Source organism: Penicillium bovifimosum, assembly GCF_028826915.1.
Source record: "Penicillium bovifimosum strain IBT 22155 chromosome Unknown utg000004l_segment0_segment0, whole genome shotgun sequence".
NCBI classification, from domain to species: Eukaryota; Fungi; Ascomycota; class Eurotiomycetes; order Eurotiales; family Aspergillaceae; genus Penicillium; species Penicillium bovifimosum.
The window spans coordinates 1,898,437-1,919,591 of record NW_026622713.1 but is presented as its reverse complement, the minus strand read 5'-3'; the positions used below and the strand labels follow the sequence as shown (position 1 = coordinate 1,919,591).

At 50.8% G+C, this 21,155-nt stretch overlaps 10 protein-coding genes across 10 annotated transcripts; 5 read left to right on the top strand and 5 right to left on the bottom strand.

The window, feature by feature from the left end:
* Positions 1–472: 472 nt before the first annotated feature.
* N7515_005021 (Gfo/Idh/MocA family protein) lies at positions 473–1,585 on the top strand (the record flags this gene model as incomplete). The annotated part of the gene is made up of 1 exon (XM_056665765.1): positions 473–1,585. One exon carries the CDS (start codon positions 473–475, stop codon positions 1,583–1,585), a length of 1,113 nt encoding a protein of 370 aa, XP_056522715.1.
* Positions 1,586–1,921: 336 nt separating this feature from the next.
* Positions 1,922–3,746, bottom strand: N7515_005020 (sugar porter family MFS transporter; the record flags this gene model as incomplete). Its single annotated transcript, XM_056665764.1, has 4 exons — positions 1,922–2,305; positions 2,375–2,683; positions 2,742–3,146; positions 3,210–3,746. 4 exons carry the CDS (start codon positions 3,744–3,746, stop codon positions 1,922–1,924), a joined length of 1,635 nt encoding a protein of 544 aa, XP_056522714.1.
* A 1,352-nt stretch (positions 3,747–5,098) lies between these two features.
* Positions 5,099–6,154, top strand: N7515_005019 (shikimate dehydrogenase family protein; the record flags this gene model as incomplete). The annotated part of the gene is made up of 1 exon (XM_056665763.1): positions 5,099–6,154. One exon carries the CDS (start codon positions 5,099–5,101, stop codon positions 6,152–6,154), a length of 1,056 nt encoding a protein of 351 aa, XP_056522713.1.
* Positions 6,155–6,323: 169 nt separating this feature from the next.
* N7515_005018 (inositol monophosphatase family protein) lies at positions 6,324–7,670 on the bottom strand (the record flags this gene model as incomplete). Its single annotated transcript, XM_056665762.1, has 4 exons — positions 6,324–6,432; positions 6,492–6,623; positions 6,690–7,419; positions 7,484–7,670. 4 exons carry the CDS (start codon positions 7,668–7,670, stop codon positions 6,324–6,326), a joined length of 1,158 nt encoding a protein of 385 aa, XP_056522712.1.
* Positions 7,671–8,275: 605 nt separating this feature from the next.
* On the bottom strand, positions 8,276–11,064 carry N7515_005017 (putative quinate pathway repressor protein QutR; the record flags this gene model as incomplete). Its single annotated transcript, XM_056665761.1, has 2 exons — positions 8,276–8,530; positions 8,593–11,064. 2 exons carry the CDS (start codon positions 11,062–11,064, stop codon positions 8,276–8,278), a joined length of 2,727 nt encoding a protein of 908 aa, XP_056522711.1.
* A 670-nt stretch (positions 11,065–11,734) lies between these two features.
* N7515_005016 (putative C6 transcription factor QutA) lies at positions 11,735–14,493 on the top strand (the record flags this gene model as incomplete). Its single annotated transcript, XM_056665760.1, has 2 exons — positions 11,735–14,259; positions 14,325–14,493. 2 exons carry the CDS (start codon positions 11,735–11,737, stop codon positions 14,491–14,493), a joined length of 2,694 nt encoding a protein of 897 aa, XP_056522710.1.
* Positions 14,494–14,822: 329 nt separating this feature from the next.
* Positions 14,823–15,290, bottom strand: N7515_005015 (type II 3-dehydroquinate dehydratase; the record flags this gene model as incomplete). The annotated part of the gene is made up of 1 exon (XM_056665759.1): positions 14,823–15,290. The coding sequence occupies one exon, from the start codon at positions 15,288–15,290 to the stop codon at positions 14,823–14,825; it is 468 nt and encodes a 155-aa protein (XP_056522709.1).
* A 434-nt stretch (positions 15,291–15,724) lies between these two features.
* On the top strand, positions 15,725–16,468 carry N7515_005014 (uncharacterized protein; the record flags this gene model as incomplete). Its single annotated transcript, XM_056665758.1, has 2 exons — positions 15,725–16,195; positions 16,265–16,468. 2 exons carry the CDS (start codon positions 15,725–15,727, stop codon positions 16,466–16,468), a joined length of 675 nt encoding a protein of 224 aa, XP_056522708.1.
* Positions 16,469–17,517: 1,049 nt separating this feature from the next.
* N7515_005013 (uncharacterized protein) lies at positions 17,518–18,696 on the bottom strand (the record flags this gene model as incomplete). Its single annotated transcript, XM_056665757.1, has 1 exon — positions 17,518–18,696. One exon carries the CDS (start codon positions 18,694–18,696, stop codon positions 17,518–17,520), a length of 1,179 nt encoding a protein of 392 aa, XP_056522707.1.
* A 573-nt stretch (positions 18,697–19,269) lies between these two features.
* Positions 19,270–20,859, top strand: N7515_005012 (Zn(II)2Cys6 transcription factor; the record flags this gene model as incomplete). Its single annotated transcript, XM_056665756.1, has 2 exons — positions 19,270–19,306; positions 19,364–20,859. The coding sequence occupies 2 exons, from the start codon at positions 19,270–19,272 to the stop codon at positions 20,857–20,859; spliced, it is 1,533 nt and encodes a 510-aa protein (XP_056522706.1).
* Positions 20,860–21,155: the final 296 nt, after the last annotated feature.

Sequence of the window (21,155 nt, the reverse complement as noted above, 5' to 3'; positions counted from 1 at the left end):
TATCCGCGACAAAACTATTATCCAGGACTTGTCTATCAAACGTTCTGCCTGGGGTCTTGATTCGTTTGGCGAGGAGATCATAGGTCTCGACATAGGGCGACTTACATTGCCGGGTAAGCGTTTCCCCATTTTCGTTTTGCCGCCAGATCCACCTCGAACTCTACTGCCACCCACCGTGGAGTATCGTTTTCTCAGGAATGAATCCTGGAGAATTATAACCGCGAGTAGCCGACATTCTATATGGGTCCAATGATTAGTGAACAGGGACTCGGAGCCGATCTGTTGATGTTACTCCCGAGGTCACGGCAAGGGCACATCATCTACACAGTACTCCGTACGACAGAAAGGCACACTCAAACACGGGTATATATTGAATCCTGATTTGCCCTGTGAGATCCATATAGGCATTGGAAGACTCTGATTTATTTCAATCGACAATCAAAGCCCAATCCTTCCCCTTGAAGCCTTCACGATGTCTATCAAAATCGCTATATTCGGCGCAGGCCTCATCGGCCCTCGTCACGCGCAATCCGTGATCTCCAACCCCTCAACAGAGCTCATCGCTCTCGTCGACCCCATGCCAACCGGCGAAGCCATCGCCACCAGCCTCAAAACAAACTACTACCCCTCCGTAGCCTCCCTACTTGCATCCCCACACCGTCCCAACGCAGCAATAGTCTGCACACCAAACCACACCCACGTCAAAATCGCCAAAGAACTCCTAGCAGGAGACGTCCACGTCCTCCTAGAGAAGCCCGTGAGCGAAACCCCAGAAAGCGGCCGCTCCCTCCTAGAGTTCGCACAAGACCCCTCACAGGCCCACCTTAAACTCCTAGTCGGCCACCACCGCCGCTTCAACCCTTACGTGCGAGCCACAAAGTCAATTCTAGAGTCCGGATCCCTCGGCCGCGTAATCGCCGTAAACGGTCTGTGGGCTCTATACAAACCAGACGAATACTTCGCGGCGCCGACAGACTGGCGCGCTTCGAACGAACGAGGCGGCGGCGTCATCCCCATCAATCTCGTCCACGACATCGACCTCATGCACCACCTTTTCGGTCCGATCGTGCGCGTGACTGCAGAAAAGACACTTCCACAGCGTCCGAGTCCGCCACATAGTGCTGATGAGGGGGCTGCGTTGACGCTGCGCTTTGGTTCGGGTGTTGTAGGGACGTTTTTGGTTTGCGATGCGACACCGTCGCCGCATAATTTTGAGACTGGGACTGGGGAGAACCCACTTATTCCAAAATCCTCGACGGGTGCGGATTTCTATCGCATCTTTGGGTCCGAGGCTTCGCTTAGTGTGCCGGATTTGACGCGCTGGAGTTATGATGGGAGTCCGGCGAAGAGCTGGAATGCGCCGTTGACTGTTGATCGGATGCCGTTACCTGACGATAGGGATATGGCTCCGTTTGATTTGCAGCTCGCGCACTTTGTTGACGTTATTAATGGGGATGCTCTGCCTAGTTGTACTGGCGAAGAGGGGTTGCGAGCTTTGATTGTCTGTGAAGCTGTTCAGGAAGCCATGCGGTCTGGTCAGCCTGTAGATATTGATGTAGATTTGTTGGCGGCGTCGAATAAATAGTGACCTGCTGGTTTTTGTTGATAGGTAGTCTCTAAGTGCGTCTGTATTTCCAAATGGGAGGTCCCATTAACAATCCCCTATACTTTCTTAAGATACAGGAGGATTTTCACGACTGAGACTCGATCAAGCAACAGAGAAAGGGGTATATTGATTAGGCTGTATTACCTTTACACTTATTCAGCGCAATGTAAGACAGCCCTGTCTGGCATACAAAGAACACAATATATACCATCGGAATAATATATACAAACGGCGAGCTGATGCTCCGCCCAAACGACAAATACCAACCAGTTTATACAATGTCTCAACGAACACGCGGAGGAAAGCACCACTTTCTCAAGCATATTTCGTCTCAGCCACAGCGTGCTCAACCTGCTGAGCGTTCGACTTGGCCAAGTCAATACCAGAAGCCTCAACGTCGTTGCGGAATTGCTCCTCATGCTCGCGTAGCTGGGCGACCATCTGACCATGGGCGTGCCACACGGGCTGGATCTCAAAGAGTTGGTCCATGCTTTCGAGAGGAACACCCTTGGTTTCAGGAATGAGGAAGAAGACGAAGATGATAGAGAGGATCATCAGCGAAGCAAAGAAGAAATATACGCCGTATCCCATAGCTGTGAACATCTGCGGCGTGAAGCGCGAGATAAGGAAGTTCCAGAGCCAGTTAGACGCGGCAGCGCAAGCCTGAGCCAGAGAACGCATGTTGGGATCGAACATTTCCTGCGCATGATGTTAGAATAGTTCTCCAGTGGACGCGGCACATGAATGGTGATTATTGCAACTGCTTACCGAGTTGAGGACCCAGGGAGTTCCGTTCCAGGTTGGGGTGTAGAAAACGGTCCACAGGTAGAAGAAGAACATGGCAGCGATACCACCGCCACTCAGGGTATCGGTCGCGTTCTCCTCGGGCTTGGCGATCTTGATGTATGCACCAACAATCCACAGGCAAACGGAACCACCCGCTGCGCCGATGAGCAACAGGTTACGGCGACCGACGCGGTCAATCAGCCAAAGGAGCCAGATGAAAGTTACCACAGTCTTCACAACGCCAAAGATTCCGGTTGTGAACAGACTGGTGTTGGTGCCCCTGACACCGATCTGGGAAGATTGTTAGCTTCAGTCGCCCAGGCACACATAGCGACGAGACAAAGCTTACCGATTTGAAGACAGTCGGGCTGTAATAGTTAATGGCATTGATACCAGATCCGTTCTGCCAGAAGAACAGCGCGCTTCCGAGGAAGAGACGCCACATAACTTTCTTATTGGTACCAGCAGCCTTGAAGGGCTTCCAGAAGCCAATACCGATACTACGGCGCTGCTCCTCTAGAGCCTGGTCAATGGCACCAATCTCCTCAACCATGTAGATATCATTCTCGGGCAGCTGGCGAATCCAGCAGAGATTTTTGATGGCCTCCTCGCGGCGGCCCCGTCCAAAGAGCCAGCGAGGGGATTCCCGAATAAAGGAGCCACCAATGAGCAAAAGACCGGAGGGAATCAACTGAACTGCAAAGGGGATGAGCCATTGCTTGTGGCTGGGGGCCAAAGTCTCGTCAACACCGAACTGTTTAAATTGTGTTAGTGTCCGAAAGGTAAGTTGGCGATGCAGGTCAGGATATAAACTCACGTTGATCCAGAATCCTACAAGGCCACCAATTTGCCAGCCAAGCTCATAAACACCGACCAATCTACCACGAATGGCTGGAGGCGACAATTCAGAGATATAGATCGGGGTAATGTTAGACCCCGCGCCAACACCAAGACCAGCGAGAACTCGTCCACCATACATGAGGCCAAGTCCTCGATCGCCATTAGCTCCAAGCATGAGACCAGCACCGAGTGTGAACACCAAGGCAGCGACCAACAGGCCGACCCTACGGCCCCAGAAGTGGCCGATGGGATACGCGAAGAAAGCACCAAAGAAAGCTCCAGCCTGGTAGCAGGAAACAATGTTTGCGCTAATCAGATTCTTCATTGGATCGGACATAGTATCAAAATGGAATTCGCTTTTGAAGGAGTCAAGAGAGAGTGTAGTGCCGATGAAAGCACTGTCGTAGCCAATCATGCACGATGTGCACGATGCCACTGCTGCCAGGAGATAGACTCTCCAGTTGTAGACCGCGCGAGGCGTCGGCCGGTCCTCGACCAGCTTTAGGATAGACATGGTGGCGTTTCAATGGAAATGATTGAGTATTCGAGCAATCCCTGTTACCGGGTGATCTTGTTCACTTCAATGCTAGCCACGAGGCAGTAGAAGGTACGTCCTAGGAAGGACGTTCACCACGTGGGAAGATGAGTATAAGGCGCAGGGGTAGAAAATAAAGACAAAGCCCGTGCCACGATTAGAACAGACTAGCGAAGATAAGAGGGTGTCTAAATAGCTTTTTGCCCCGGACTTTCGATTTGCCTCTGAAGGAAGAGAGGGAATAATCTGGGGTCCAAAAAGGGGACCGTGGAGATGCGGAGGCGGAGAAAGATATAGCGGAGGATGTGAACTTGAATGGCCTGTAGAAGTGCAAAAAGGCTAAGGAAGCGGCAAAACGAATATGATTAAAGTTTCCTGGCGTTTCTGGGCGAGGTTAAATTGACTTTTTCGTCATGTCTTGGCTCTCTTTTCCTTCCTAAGGAAGAAGTGAACTGACTCGTGCAAAACTGCAAAATTGCTATGAGCGACGCCTCAAACTGACATTATTCGCTTAGGCCGTCTTGAATTGTGGGGAAACCCCGATGTCGCCCTAACAAAAAGTGGGGACTTCCCCAGCGGGCTTACAGTAACCCGCCATCGGTATGCGTCTCAGTTCAAAGACTTTCTGGGGTATCGCGGGGAAAGGTGGACGATCCAGACCGCGGGGATTAGCAACGATAAACCGTCGATATGATTGGACAAACTGGAATGGGTCCTCGAAATAAGCGAGCGAGAGAGCGGCCAATAACCGGTTTCGTTTAGACAAAGGTGGCGGGGAAAAGCGCTTTCCCGGCGGATTGAAGAGATACGCGGCCAATTCCAAACATCAGCTGGGTATCGGATGAAGGGAGTTGGAAGCCAAATCCGCCTGGATAGTAAATGATGTTGTTCTTTCTTCCCATTCAGTTTTGTAGAGTTTCTGCGCGCCATGCAATGCGATTTCCCCCGGGATGTTGGTGGGATGGGAGAACGTTCACCCCGGCAATGCTGCTGTAGTGGCATATGGTCGACATTGAAGGTTTACCTCTGCAGACGAGTCAATGACCTGTTCTTTGAAGTGTACCTGAAATCTGAGACAAGGAAGATATCAGGTATTATTGTTTTCTAAGTACTCCGTATGAGCAACATAAAAATCATGACATTGGCGGAGAAGGGATGTAAACGGGTCTAGAAAGAGCAGAATGCAGAATGTTTCTCCGCCCTGCGGCTCATCGCTTTTTCGCGGACTCCACGCGTTTGAGTATTTTCCCTTCCAAACTTGATTCTATAATATTGTAGCTCCTCCCACTTCTGTGTCTTGAGGACTCAAACGGAGAAAACAACATTCCATCATGTCGGTCACAGAAATCAACCAAACACCTCCAGAGGAGCCCATCACAATTCCATCCAACCGCGATGGCGTTGCCTACCTCTACGGCCACCCGCTTCTGAACTCGCTCTCCCCACCACTGCACCAGACCGTCTATAACGCTCTCGGCCTCAATTGGACCCAAATACCCCTGTCCAGCGTAACAGGCACATCAGACACCTACCCTCCCCCCTACACACGGTCCCCGCCGATCGAGAAATACCTCGCCTCAATCAAGTCCAACCCCAAATTCGTCGGCTCATCCGTAACGATGCCTCACAAGGTCGCAATCATGCCATACCTGGACGACCTCACTGAACATGCCCGCCAAGCCGGCGCCTGCAACACCATCTTCCTTCGCAACGATCCAACAACCGGCGAACGCCAGTACGTCGGCACGAACACAGACTGCGACGGTATCCGGGAAGCTCTCACGCAGAACGCACCCGATCCCTCGCGCTTCCGCGGCCGGCCCGCGCTCATCATCGGCGGTGGTGGCACTGCCCGTACTGCCATTTACGTCATGCGCCGCTGGCTCGGCTCCAGCCGCATCTATATTGTTAATCGCGACGCCGCTGAGGTCGCAGCCATTCTCGAGGAAGACCGTCGCCGCAACCCTGATGCCAATGGCCAGGCACCTCTAATCCCTGTTACGGACCCTGCCGAAGCAGCACGCCTGGAGGCTCCCGCTGCTATCGTCTCGGGTATTCCCAATTACCCTCCGAAGACCCCCGAGGAACTGCGCTCTCGTGCGATTATAGAGGCTTTCTTGGGCACTGCTGCGGGTGCAGAGAAGCAGCAGGGTGTCATTCTAGAGATGTGCTACCACCCCACGCCTTGGACTGACATTGCTCATCTGGCTTCTGACGCTGGGTGGAAGGTGATTCTCGGTTCAGAGGCTCTGATTTGGCAGGGCCTCGAGCAGGCGCGTCTCTGGACTGGCAAGGATGTTATCGGTACTCCTGGCCTTGTGCAGCAGGTCAAGGAATTTGTTGCCAAGACTATTGCGAATCGGGCATCTGCAAAGTCTAGCTTGTGATTTATGGTCATGTCCTGAATTTCTTTGTATACCCGCATAGAGCGCGATATAGTTGTAAATTACTGTCTGTATACATCTGGAGGGCGTCCTCGAATCTGCAATATATCATCTTGAATGTCGTATACCTAATGTAACATGTCAAAGCTTCCAATAGAGAAGAATGCACACTTCAGGCACCAGGCCTCGAATAATCTAGGGTACGCACTCGGCGCCACACCTCTCTCGCTGTCCTTTCCTGTGTCTCGCGACCTGTTTCGGTGGCAGAGGGACCAGCAGGCCTGGGATACGCCTGATCAGCAAACCAAGTACCCGGGAAGAAACGTATTCAAGCACTCACCTAATAGCCAAATACAATCTACTACCCAATCTAACATCCTCGATCGGCGCCGTATCCACATCTTGCGGAGGATTCGCAGTTGTCATAAGCCCACCAGCCTCCAGTAAAATTGCAGCTCCAGCAGCAATATCCCTACCATAAACAATTAGCACGATACAACCTCAAACTCGCCACTCAACTAGAAACAAGTAAACTCACCACTCCCAACAACCTCCCTCCCACCAAATATCAAAAGACCCCATAGCAACATACGCAAGATCAAGCGTCGCACTGCCCAAGCTCCGCATACCATGCACCATAGCACCCTTTCCATCCCGACCACCCACTTCCGCCGCCATATTGACAAAGCTCTCGATCTTGCGATGCATATTTCCGTCAGGGATATCGCGACGGTCTTTACCCCATTCACAGGAGAAAATGCATTGCGAAGGTGCATTGGCGGGCATTGGCGGTATGGGGTTATGGATGAGCGGGAGACGGCGAGTCTCGTTTAACCAGGCGCCACGCCCGCTACAGGCGGACCAGAGCTGGTTTGTGAAAGGGGCGTAGATAACGCCTATGATTGGCTTGTGCTGCACGATAAAGCCGATCGAGACGCAGAACATGGGGAAGATGTGTGTGTAGTTGACGGTTCCTGGGTTCGGTGGTGTTACTTTGTGTCTCTTGTGATGCACATTGCCTCGCTTGTATTGATAGTTGGGACTTGGGAGTGTTTGAGGGGGTGCTAATTTACCGTCTAAAGGATCAATACACCATGTCGGCTGTTCGTCAATGAGGTAGTCGCGCGATTGGCCTTTCGCGTATGCTTCTTCGCCGAGGAATCTGCGGGGGAATTCTGTTAGCTTTGCTGCGACTTGTCGCAGTGATATGACGTACTTGTGAGTGGGGTATCTTGACTCGAGGGCGCCTCGGATGAATACCTCGACGTCTGCCAAACAATATTAGCGACATTGTCGCGCAATATACTTAATCAGTTATGTCTGCTCGCTTACCCTCGTCGGTTTGCGTGACGATATCTACTGCGTTTTCCTTCTCTTCGAAGGTATTAGAGTCACCATTTGCACCGGAGATACGCTGATCGACACGTTCCATAAGCAGGTTGCCTGCCTTACGGCCCAGGTCTACGGCGAAGGCATAGATTTCATCCAATTCATCTTGGGATAAAGGTGCGACGGTCATGGTGGGAGTCAACAAGCATGGGGTCAGCTGTTGGTGAAGTTTGTGCTAAGGTAAGTAAGTCCAAGGCGAGTGAGATTGATTGAGCTCTGTCGTTCAGCAAAGATTGGAGATCCAGAGTCCAGGCCCAAGGCACCGCTGCTAACCGTTGCTTATCGAAGTTTTTCCCCACTTGGAGAATTTCCTCTTCGCCTGAGGGGCTGGCTAAACGCTTTGCCGGGCCATTATGACAATGAACATTTCCCCCAAGATCGAATCCTTTAGGTGAGATTATCAATGGACTCTAGTTATAATTTATCTTATAATTAGCTCTAGGTACTTAGTTGGAAATGCCAGGGGCATGTCAGACAGGTAAGATCGAGAAAATGCCTGTCACTTGAGATATCCGACTTCGTGCAGTGTCCCCAATAACGGTACATTTTGCGATACCTAGGGTTAAGCTAGTGGGTCAGATTTGAATGGTCGGAGCACGGTATCGTGATAATATGCAGTACATGTATGATGTAGGTATATTCCATTTTGTACAAGGGTAAAATGACATCCCGTAACTAATATCCCAGCTTGCAGTATATCATCGCGAAGTCACTTTCCGTCATCTCGTCATATAGTCACATCGGCTGTCCATCCATTTGCTGTAACCTGTCTTGAATCGCTTGATGATCATCATTTCCTTCATCATCCTTGTACTCCTTGAGCACAATGCTCCGCATGACGCGTCGGGGAGCGCGGCGGCCAGTGAACAGTTCGAATTGGGCGAAGCCTTGCTCGGGTAGAACGTCGAGGCCATCCAAAGCTACCCACCCACGATGGGATAGAGCTCGTGTTTGTTTCATTAGGGGTGTATTGAGGGGTTTGTATGCCAGCTAAAGTTCGTTAGTAAAACTATCAAAGGGGGCTTTGTTTTTGTAATGACAGGGGGACTTACATCAACCACAACGCCACCTGTTGGGCTCTCCAACCATTGGGTTGGTACACAGAAGTTGGGAGCTGGTTCGGTGCCAATGCTGTGGGCTGGAATTCCAGATACAATTATCGTCGGTTGTTTGAAGTCTGTGGGCCACGGGTCGGATGAAGAAGTAAGAATGCGAACGGTAGGACGACCAGACCCTCTGGCCTCCTTGGAGTGGAGATCTTGTCGGTTGTAGTGGTGAGCGAGTTTCTCCGCGTTGGCAAATGTGCGATTATAGACAAAGATATTTTGCACACCAAGGTGGATCATGGAGTAGATTGCAGCACGGGCCATTCCACCAGATCCGATTACAAGACCTGTTGACGAAGCGCGGACTGCATTCGCCGGCGACAGACCGCGACGAATACAATTGCAGATTCCAATCCAATCGGTGTTATCGCCATGAAGACCGAGGATAGGACCTGCGCGGCTCTTTTCTAGGAAGATTGATGATTCCTGCAGCCGGGCATTGTCTAAGTCATCACGGTTGCGGATCGGAATGAGGGTATTGACGGCGCCGATGGCTCGGGCATGAGCCGACATTGAGTGGAGTAGAGGGATACACTCTGTTTTGTAGGGTAAACTGACGCTGGAGCCACCAAAGTATTGATTTTCCACAAGCTCGTTCAGCCCGCGTAGGGTAGGCGATTGGTGAATTGAGTATTTGTGCGGTAAGCCACAAACTTTGAAGGCAGTGTTGTGCATCGCTGGTGACATACTGTATGTGGTGTTGGCACCAAATACGAAAAACTCCATAGGGTCCAAAGTAAACGAACTGTAGAGTGCTTGCTGCGCCTCACGGGCCGTGATGTACGACCGCAGCTGATTGGAGGGTTGCGATACCAAAGATGGATGTGTGACTGGGGAGAGAATAGGGTTAAAGCAGCGAGACATACGCCCAAGGTGGCCGGTATTAAAGGCAATCAAAGACGGGCTAGCGGTAGGCATGCTTTGAATACGATGGCGAAATCTTTGCACTGCGAGGTTGTCTTCAGGCGTTTCCGCTGGTTGACACAGCCGGACCAGGTCACAGCCTAACCTTTTGGCTCGCTCATAAATTTCCACGTATCCATCGCCGTCCCAGCCTCCTGGCAATGGGCGGAACGCTTCAAAATGACCAATGATCCTGGTTCGTCCACTTGCAGAAATGATTTGGGCGATTGTCTTGTCATCACGGGTGAGGTCCACTGTAAGGAACCCGGTGGAAAGCCGCAACCCATGCCGGACGAGGTCCAAATAGGTTTCGTCCGTGCATCTCACGGGAGTTTGACTTGGAGTGGAGGATCCAGTGTAGGTGGTATAACTTTCCACATGATAGATCAAGGGCACAATGATGTTGCGACGAACGGTCGCCACAGCCTCACTGATACTGTCCGCAAGTCTTGAACTGAGGCCTGATTGCTCAGAAGAATCGGTTACATCAACTGCTAATTCAAAAGCATCGGCTGTGAATTCCAGCTGCTCGATATCCATTCCCTTCTCACATATCCTAGAAAATGGCACCGAAACAGCGGAAGTGTATGATCGAGATTCCACGGGCAACAGGGACAGCGGAAAGGACGCATGTTGACTGTTGAGCTCTGCGTCATCGCCGGTGACAAAGGCGATGAAGCGTAAAAAGTCACGCTGAACTCGCTTCAACGTTAAGAATGGAACTGCGACTGGGGACCTGAGGTCCGCTCTATGTGATGGAACGGAGCTATCGGTGTCCTTGCACACGAGTTCACTCCTAGCCTCTGAAAGATTGAAAAACTCGAGGTTCGAACACCCGCGGTATATCGGGCCTGACAAGTCCAAGAAATGTTGCACCTTTTGCGTGTCCCACGCTTTGAGATACGACTGGATGCTTTCTGGATCCCGAATAATGTGAATAACGGGGTGCGTCTTGGCGAACTCCCTGAGAAATTGTTGGCCATTTCGTTCCATCGAGCCGGCTCCACATGCGATCACACAACCCTCCTGGTTTTCTGCCAGCATTGCCTCAAAGACCTGGGCTTCCTGCTGGCGATACACATGACCATCATTCTCTTTCTTGAACACAGCACGGGTGCATCCTACTCTTTGGTGGAAGTAGTGGTCTGCGTCGATCAAGCGCCGTCCGGATGTCGCCGCGAGGATGACTGCCAGGCTTGACTTTCCCGTACCACGGATTCCTATCAACACGATGGACGCCTTCGGACTGAAAGGACATGATGTTTGCGTAATACCACTTTCAGAAAGGGCCGGTGATACACCATCGAAGTGCGAGTCCCCCGTCAACGGTCGTTGCGGAGTTGAATCTCCAGAATCTCCAGATGCTTTGTGTTCGATCGATCGTTGTGAGCGGGGCAAGAATTGAGAGTGGTTATGATAAGAATCCGTGGGAGTGAAGCTGTTCTTCCGAGGCCTGTCGTCTCGAGTCTCGATCTCGTGGAGCTTTCGTTTTGATGGGCGCGCTACCATAGACATGGCGCATTGAGGATCCCGTGCGCGGGTATGAACTCAAGACGAGGGTAGCCGAGCCGAGCAGCCGCCACTAATAGACAGAACGACCTTATTGAGTTATCGTGGAGGCATAAGACATAAAAGTGTCACATCTGGGCGTAGCAAGATCAATGCAGCAAGCTTGGAGGATTCCCTTGCGGGGGAAAGAAGATTCACAAGGGTAGATGTGGGCCAGGCTGGTAGCAGGACGATTATGTAACCCTCGGCTGGGCAGAGTGTTCATCCGGCATCCGGTCTGATTTTGTCTTCCCCGCGGGGATAGCATGCGACAGACAATCCAGAATGGCTTGGAGATCGCTCACTAGCCTCAGTTCAGATTTCAACAATATCCTCAGAGCCGAAGCTTCAATTACAGACACTTGATCTCCTTCACTTCATTCTTCACTTCATCCCCGTCCCACGAAACAGTCGCAAACTGCTACGATCTCAATCTTTCCGGATATCATCAACCTCGCGCTTGGAAGCCCTACTCTTTTTTTTCTCTACAGCTTGACGCATCAATAGCACACCCCTGACGTGATACAGTGGTGTTTCTACCTGTGCAATTGCCGGTCCGCAGTGAAGTCGTCCCAGATCGGTTTGCAGGAACATGCACCTGCGTCCTGCAGGTGCATTGCAAAATTGATTCATCACTATGAGCGCCGAACGACCTCAACCAAGTGGTTCCACCAGCAACCCCAAACGACGACGCAATGAACCGAAGGAAAGCGAAAAGGGAAGGGAGGAACCAAAGCGACACCGAGTCTCCCGTGCCTGCGATAGCTGCCGATTCAAAAAGGACAAATGCGATGGAGGACGTCCAGTCTGCTCCACCTGTGCCGCGATCAGTCGACCTTGCGCATACAATGTCAACCCAAAGAAACGAGGTTTGCCCACAGGCTACCTCCGATCGCTGGAGTTGCTTTGGGGGCTGGTATTTCAACGGATTCGGGGCAGTGAGGATCTCATACGAGAGTTGATGCGGTCAATCAATCTCCCCGATATTCTATTGGACAAGGAAGCAGAGAAGTCAGATTCATTGATGGCTTCCTTCAAAAATAGCACAGCGCTCCGAGACATCGAACACATTCTCGCAATATTAGAACAACCGGAAGAGGAAAGAAAGCGAAGCCTCCAGGCATATGCCAAGGGAGAGACGCCTCTGGATATCGATGAGATTATCGCCTCGGCTGGCGCGCAGGAATGGCACGTCCCGGAAAACATGAAACACCAAGAGACACCAGCGTCAGGAGGATCACCACCTGGCGCAGCAATGGGCGTCTCTCCTATACCAACTCCCGGGCCACGGCAGACCGGAGACTCCGGTGGCAAGACAGCCACACCAAGTGACTCAGTCTCACCATCTTTCACTTTTCCGTCAAATCTCGCTGAACCTCGATCGACATCGATGAAGCGTCCACTCCGTCTCCCTGAGAATGCATGGCCCCTGTTCGATGTGTATTTCTCCTACACCCACTGCTGGTTTCCTATACTCGAAAAACATGACATACTTCGCACCGCTTATCAATACACAGAAGCCGATGTATGCATATCGTGTTTGGCTCCCGGGTCTGGGGAGCATGCGGCTCTATGGGCTGTCCTCACTCTCGCCTCGCTCCAGGATGAGTCTATGCCTGCGGACCGATCGATCGACCCGCAGTCCAACAAGCAAATGTCTTCATCGGATATGTTCATGACAGCCCGGCATTTCGTACCCCCCGAAAGTGGCCCTTACGACACTGGACACGTGCAAGCATTGTTGATCCTAGGTCTAGTCAAATTCGGACAGCAAGACTGGACTTCCTCCTGGATGCTCGTTGGCCAGGCAGTGCGTATCGCACGTGTACTGGGTCTCGATGAGCCACAACAACTTGCTCGAGCGAAACATGTGTTCCTCGGTTGTTTTGTGCTCGAGACCTTAATTTCAGAATCAACTTCACGATGCCCATCGCTGCGGAAAGCAGACCTGGCCAAAATAGGCCACTTGACAGCGGATGGCCTCGAGGAATGGCACCCCTGGGAGGACCAGACAAAGTTGCGCCCCACCCCATCCTCCCGTGCGCCCATGCAGCGCGGTCCTATTCAGGCGCTGAGCACTTTCAACCATCTCGTTGACCTCTTGAGTATTTTGAATGAGCTTTGTTGCCTCAAGCAAGACTCAACACTCTCTCGAGCACAACTGGAGCAACTAAAGTTGCAATTACAGCGATGGGAAGCAGAAATACCCAAGGCTTATAGGGTCAATTTGCGAAGTGGCATTGGGAAGCTAGCCGCACCACATACGTTCGGTCTAGAAATGACCTACGAAAGTGTCGCTATTGCTCTCAGCTCCCAGATCGCGCTTCGTGAGCATGACCACAACCTATTGCAGACCCCTCACGAGATTCATGCCACGGAAGGCTCGAAGAGGCTTCTGCAACTGCTTCAAGCCTACTTGGAAACCTACCGCTTGTCCACTACCACACCAATTCTCAGCATGTTCCTCCGATTTAGCCTTCTGCAATTTACTTCTCGAGGTACCCTGTCAGAGCTCGACATGAAGATGCAACACGGAATTGGTGTGATTTCCTCCCAACATTCTGCGCTGTGGACTGTCTCGGACCGTCAGCCAGCTAGCCAGGTTCAGCCGCAGAGATCTACAGCCTCGTGTAATTCCCCCACGGCATCACAGCACATGCATGCCTCTGCTGACAGAGGCATGGGAATGCAGCCATCCCTTTTAATTGACACAAGTCCACATACTCTTCCTCTTACAGAAGTATCCCAACGAGGTGCACATGCCGCAAGTGCATCTACAGGTACTTACATCCCCATGAATTGGCTCACAGACGCACATACCATGGATGGAGTGTCTCTTATCCGCACACCGGCATCTCTGACAACTGTCGGTAACGCCCCTCAGATACCAACAGAACAGGCTCTTCTGTCGCCTCCTCTCGCAGGCGGGAATCCCCAGCGTACATCAGCGACTAGCAGCTCTTATCATGATACGGGATTGATCACCGAATATCCGGCGCCATATCATAACACTGCGCAATATCAAACTGCGTACCAAGACCCATCGCTCCATGTGGGTCATCTGGTTGATCGCACCGGCTATGGGCCTTCAAGGAGACAATTGATTGCTCCTGATCTTGATGCATTACTTGACGAGCTGGAATCTTTAGATGGTGCCGAGAAGTAAGTGTTCATGTTTCCGTCTTTTCACTTTGCATTTACTGACCTCTGATGTTGTTACTTTTCAGGACCGATAACCAGCCTGAGTTCATGCAGAATCTGGGTTTCATATCTGCTGTTGGAAACTCGGAGCTCTATTCTTTCTCCGGTCCGATCGACCCTATCTTTCCGTCACATAGTCAAGGACTGCCTGATAATGGCGCTCCCTCTGGCATGGGGCCAGACTCGCACTCCTAAGCATGTCAGGGATTCAAAGGATGGCGGTGGAGGATGACCAGCGGAAGCCACACGTTCCTATGACACTTTGTTGTGCGAACTCACGTACAATTTCACCACAAACTGAAAGCCAGACAGCGGCCTGCCACGTTTCGGGGGGATTTTCCCTCCTCTAGCAAACCTTGGTCACATTGGCTTGACATTCATGTATATTATATCTAACGAAAATACCCCGAATATTGTTGACATGACCATAACACTTCTATTTCACCATTCATGAGAATTTACCATAAACACATACCCCTTGTTGTACCCAGCGACGAAAACTCGCTTAGAATAAACACCCAACATCAAAGCGCAGCTTTTGCCTCCTTCTCCCTCTCCTCAAAATTGACACAAACATGTTCAACAGCAACCTTATACCCATAAACCCCAAGCCCCACGATAATCCCCGCAGCCTTATCGCTAAAGTATGAGTGGTGTCTCCACGGCTCGCGCGCATGGACATTGCTAACATGTAGCTCGATGAACGGGATCCCATTACCAAGCAACGCATCCCGAATTGCCACAGAGGTATGTGTGTACGCGCCCGGGTTGATAATAATGCCGTCGACCTTGCCACGGGCAGCCTGGATGCGGTCCACGATTGCGCCCTCGTGGTTCGACTGGAAGGATTCGAGGGTGGCCCCATGGCTGGCGGCTACTTCACGACTGTTGTTTTCCACATCAGCTAGTGTAGTATGTCCGTAGATGTGTGGTTCGCGGGTGCCCAGGAGGTTCAGGTTGGGGCCGTTGATTAGGAGGATAGATTTGCCCATTTTGAGTGGTTTGGGTGGCTTAGATGGGTGATTTGAGGAGAGGATTGATGCAATCCAATAATGGGACATTGGGAGATTGGGGAATAAATAATTTGTTGATGGCTCTGGTCATCGGGTATATGTTTTTGATGCTCTTCTACCATGGGCGTTCTCCGCATTTTGCCCGGATGAGCGCTTTGCCGCGGTTTTGTGGAGAATACCCACCCACCGGGGTACTACTAGGTACTACATCTAAGAATCATGTGATGGCCTGCCGCCGTCTAATACAGTATAGTATTGTTTCCGAATAAACACAACTTACTTCTATATCTAATGGATAACCTTCGAAACTATTCTTCTTCCTGACATATTCACTGTCCCAGTCTCACACTCACATTCTTTTTTCAACTTCCTCATTCAATCATATTCATCCTCTTCAATCTCCACGGTCCACCATGTCCTCTCGAGTAACTCTTGGACCTTACTCAGATCATCCACCCGGCCCGGTTGTTTTCACTCAAGAGCAGATAAGATGTCTTGAGGAGGCCGCAATCTTTCTGCCCGAGCCTCAGCCGAATACATCGACTGATACCAGTGGGAAGAGAAAAGTTTCAGCTGCATTTAGTGCCCCCAGGTCGGTCTCGAATTCATTGACCTCGTCGTCCTCTTCTGCCTCCGTTACCACCCGTGGTTTCCAGTCTCATGTCATCCAAACCTTTGAAATTCCAATGGCAGAAGAAAGCGTCGAGGTACTTGAGTATATTGGATTTATACCCGATGTTGCCAGACTGATCTATGATCGATATTGCAACCGCCCAAGTCCAACCCAAAATCCTGACGACCTAATGACGTATGTCTCCGGGCATCTCGCCTCTCTTCACCTACGACAGTATGATGACATGGGCCACCAAGAAGCACTCGCTCATGTCGGTCTTACTCGTTAAATCCAAGAAGCAATCACGGACCCAAGGTTCTCACATATCTTCGGTACCCAGACCCTCGCTTACTGGGCTAAAGATACTGTTGAAACCAGATATGCCGCTCTTCTTGGTCAACAGCAAGTACTCCAAAGCCAGGCAAACCAGCGCATGGCTCATAAAAGAAACATGAGCGGCCGAGGACTGAGTCTAGACATGAGCCCGGCCGACATGAACAAGGCCCATCCCAGCAGCAACCCGCGACAGCAACGATTGATATGACACCTCAAAATTTCCAATTTCCGGACGCATATGTGATGGTTCGGCCTGATGCCGATATCCTCGCCGAGCACATTTCTTTATACAAGGGCAAGGCACATCTTGAATCAAGGCAACCGGGTAATATCATTGAGAGTGATGGGAGAGTCAACCTAAGCACACTCAGAACACCCCCCGGCGGAGACTTTAACTGGAATCTCAATGCCCACTACTGGACTCCGGAAAGGGACACGGCTGAAGAATAGCGCAAATTCGCAGAATGGAGATGCCCTACAGCGGATACCTGCATTATTCATATCCACCTGAGGTTCCGGAATCGTCTATAAACAGCCTCCGCCGGGAGAACCTATGGTATTCTCCTAACTGGAAAGAATATATCTGGACATGTAGGAGAGAGGAAATGCCTCGCTCGAACTTCGACTATCTCTGGCAACCTGGGCAAGCTGATATTGTCAGTGGCCCTATGTGTTCTACCACCAGCACACAGATAGTCTGCATTCGCAAAGAAGACGTCCAAAGTCGTATCAGTGAGGACCACGTGATGCGATTGCCGTCTGGGAAAATGGCCTCTTCGTCACCCTTACAGTGGAGGTGAAACGAGGATCAGGAGCTTCCGATGCATGCAATCAAAACTGCAACAGTGCGGTCCATATGCTCCGTCACCTTCGCCTACTTTCGTGCCAGGCTAGGGGCGTGCAGTATACCCAAGAATCTGCTAAGCCATCCATAGATGCGTTGGAACATTTAATTGACCCACGGCAGCATCTCTTTCCTGGCGCCATTTCATGGACGGTACACCCACCATCTCAGGAGGCTACCTAGGACTCGAACTCTATGTGGGTATTCTACCTACGACAGGATGTCCGCCAGCATGGGCCTGGTCAAACTTTCGATGTAAAGGGCATCTGGGAAAAATTATATTGAGTGTCAACCTTAGGGTAAATCCTGTCTCCTCGAAGGTTGTCTTGCTCGCTCTAATGATCATGTGTAAAGGATACAGACATTGCCCTGGAGTCATATCCCGTGATGATAAGCAAACACATGTAAATAGACTAATTGGATACTTCACAAACACTCAACGGTACTGCAGGGCATAGAACAGTGCGCGACCGCTTTCGTTCCACCAGCTTGCCAGTATCCCGATGAAACACATCCTCTCCTACCACAAATTCCAGCTTCAAGCGATGATGAACAACAATGGCCATCATCATGGCATCCGTCGAGGGTAGAGACGGCCCCCGAGGAAGTTGATAGCATGAAGAATCCTCAAGCCTGTTCGCGTCGACGTCGTATGCGGCTAGGTCGATGTCATCCGTGACCTTTGCTCGTGTTGGGATTGTAAAGCCAAACGGAATGCAAATACTAGCTGGCTTTTCTTCACCACCTCCCTCACTTGATTGACCGTCCCCAAAATACGGCTCCTGTTCAGACCCCCAGGACCCCTTGACGCTTCCATCACACAGTGTGCGGACCAATTGTCGTTCGCAGATAGAGTATTTTCCATTCGAGTTGACTGGCTTGCTCATGATCTTAACTACCTCTTCAGCTTGCCACATGAGCTTTCGCACCACCAGACACCGAAGCTCGGATGGTCGGCTTGCTGGAGCAGTCTTCCAGAGAGTGTGTATCGTGGCTGTGAAGGAGATCCTCGGGCCAGATCTCGGTGTGCTATTTTGCGTGAGGGTCATTCCGTGGATGTCGTTCGAGGCCGGGAAGTATAGCTGATGTGGGGTCTTTTCTGAGTCAACCCGAATGTTATGACAGCTGAGCTTGACAGACTTGCGGTGCGTGATGGTCCCGAAATCTCGCGTTGCTGCTGTGACTTCTATTGCGTATGTGATGCTTCCAATGGGCGTCTCTGACGTTGGGGGTGTGTTTCTCGAAATGTCGAAGGAGAAGCGGAAGGCCGAGATGTTTCCCCAGGTTGAGATGCCCATCTTTTCCCTCGACGGAATTGGCAGATGGTCTTCTTGCACGACCCGTTCACTGAAGGATCTCGTTTTGATCGATTCGCTCGTGGAACCTGAAAGTCGGCGGGTCTGCGTGCTATCGCCCGTATACGTCACAATTTGGATGAGCTTGACGTCAATTCGGGTCGGGTTGGGTCTCAGTGAGACTGGGCTCGAAACAATGACATGCCCTGTCAAGGGAGAAATGTCCCGAAGTTCGTAGCTTCGACTGTTGAAATGGTGGATAGGGGGAGCAACAAGCTCCAGAACGATAGGAGTCATGGCTTCCAGTCAGAGATGTTATTACAACAACGCAAGTTCCGAGGGCAGTTGTGTGAGATATGCCACCAATATAGCAAGAAGACAAGTCAGGTGCCGCTGTGATGTTTTGAACTACACGATACCTTCATACCACCAATCCTTTCCTAAAAGAGCAGCCAAGACGAAAGGATAGAGTTTGGGGATGGGGCCCGCTAGTCCATTTTAGTCTTTATACTGTAAGAGCATCATCGACCTACGCAGTCACAACCTAGTCATCTGGATTGTAAGACTTGTAACGCCAATGTGATTGAAGAAGGACAAGAGACGAAGAACATGACAGAGATACACACTAATATCAATGGGGGGTACGTCAAATTGAAAACAGTTCAAAGATTGTGTGCATATCAAATCTATCAAACAGCTTGATTAGGCTTAGCTCCCGTAAACAAGCAAGGCGAGACCCCAAAAGACTTCATGAAATGTTCACATGACATGCTGAAATCTCCCACATCCACATCAACATCTTAGCTCTCTTCTCGGCTATGTACTAAGGTTTTCGGTTCTCCCCTGCAGAAGTCGAATGGAAATAGACAAATGTTCGCAGGTTCTACGGAACAGTCGGCTACCAAAGGTGAGTCCAGTCCTCATCCAGTGTGCACTGTGGAAGGGGACTTCTAACATCAATCAGATTGTCCAACCTGTCAAAGGCGACGTATCAAATGCGATCGGGGCCTACCCGGCTGCCGTAAATGCAGCAAGCGGGGTCTGGAGTGCCCTGGTTATGGACTGCAGCTCAAATGGGTCGAGGGTGTGGCCAGTCGTGGTAATCTACGGGGCAGAGCAGTCCCATCCCTAGATGTGCCGGTCACTACTTCAGGGATGTTTTCAACGGAGCACAATAATGTTGCAAGTGACATTAATGCCCTCAATGTATACAATTGCCACAGGCAGGTGCACTCGTCGTTACCGCAGCCTTACCAATTCCTTCCGAATCTCTGCTTGTCGCCAGATCGACCGCTCTACATCTCGCAATTGCTGCGATGGTTTAATGAACGAGTCGCTCATCGCCTTGCGTGGGTCCCGCACCAAAGTGCATGGCGACAGATGGTTCTACCAATGGCCGAACGTTCTGAAACCGTCCTCTATTCCATTCTCGCTATCGCCGCCCATGACCTGGCATCCGAGTACCCTCCAAATGAATTGGGCCACAGGACATTCCAGGATATCTCAAGAAGTTACCAGGATAAATCTCTCGCCCTTCTGGCCCGGGAGCTGAACAGACTTTCATCTCTGTCGTCTGCTTGCACTTTGGAAGCAAGCACAACATCCGCCTACACCCTCGCCTCTGTTATCATTCTATGCAATAATGAATTCATGAAGCCCCAAGGCGCCGGATGGCGGGTCCATCTTTCCGCCGCGAGACAGATCATCTTGGCAGCAGGTTACCAGCCGTACCAACACAATGAGCTAGCCTGCATCCAAGAGTTCCTCCTCCTGGAATTCTACGAGACCTCGGTATGGGCTGATCTGACAAACTTCGAAGACCACGAAATGATCCTCAAGACGCCCCCTGCCAGCACCGAAAACGCCGTCTTTACAGACTTCATCCTCGTCATTGATCAAATCACGCGTCTGGAACGTCTAAAATTCCGCTCCGAGTCGATCGGACACCATTGCTCATACGATGTCATGCAAGACATCCTCCCGCAGATTGCATCGGCTCGGGATGGAATGATGCGTCTAAGTGAAAGCATTCACTTCGCGTCTGAAGCCGACAGACGCGGCTTCGAACTGGTCGTGTGGATGTATTATCACGCGACTCTCATCTACAGCCATCAGGCTTTATCCCCGGATCCTGAAGCATCCAGTTATCAGGTCAAGGAGTCTCGTGATGAGATCATCCGCTATGTACAGTCTCTTTCTGAGAATCGAGATAGCATGTTCGCGCAGGATCTCATCTGGCCGCTTTTCTTGGCTGGAACTGAGCTGAGGGGAGACATTGCTGGTCAGAAGGTCATTAGGGAGGCTTTTGCTAATGTTATGCGCATCAGTCGGAGTTTGGATAGAGCGCGTGTTCTATCGTTTGTGGAGACTTGGTGGAATGATCCTGGGACTTATACGTCTTGGATTGATATGGCTCGAAAGCAATCTCAGCTGTCGCAGTGCGACTTTCTTATTATATGATAATGAAGGAACCTTACAAGTTCCAAGGTTCGATCAATTACAAAAATATTTCCAAGTTCCATAGGACCATATACTCTGTTATACGTTGGCAGATCCCGTTCAGACATCCATGCATGTCTACAGAACATATCAAATTACACTGACGTACACCTGATGAGCTGCGAAGAACGTTTAAAGAAAGGAAACCAGATTAACCTAAAACACCCCAGCTATGACGTTGTTGAAAGACAACACACAAAACCACGAGGAAAAATGGCCATAATGCAAAGAGATAAAACCACCATCTATATCCTGAA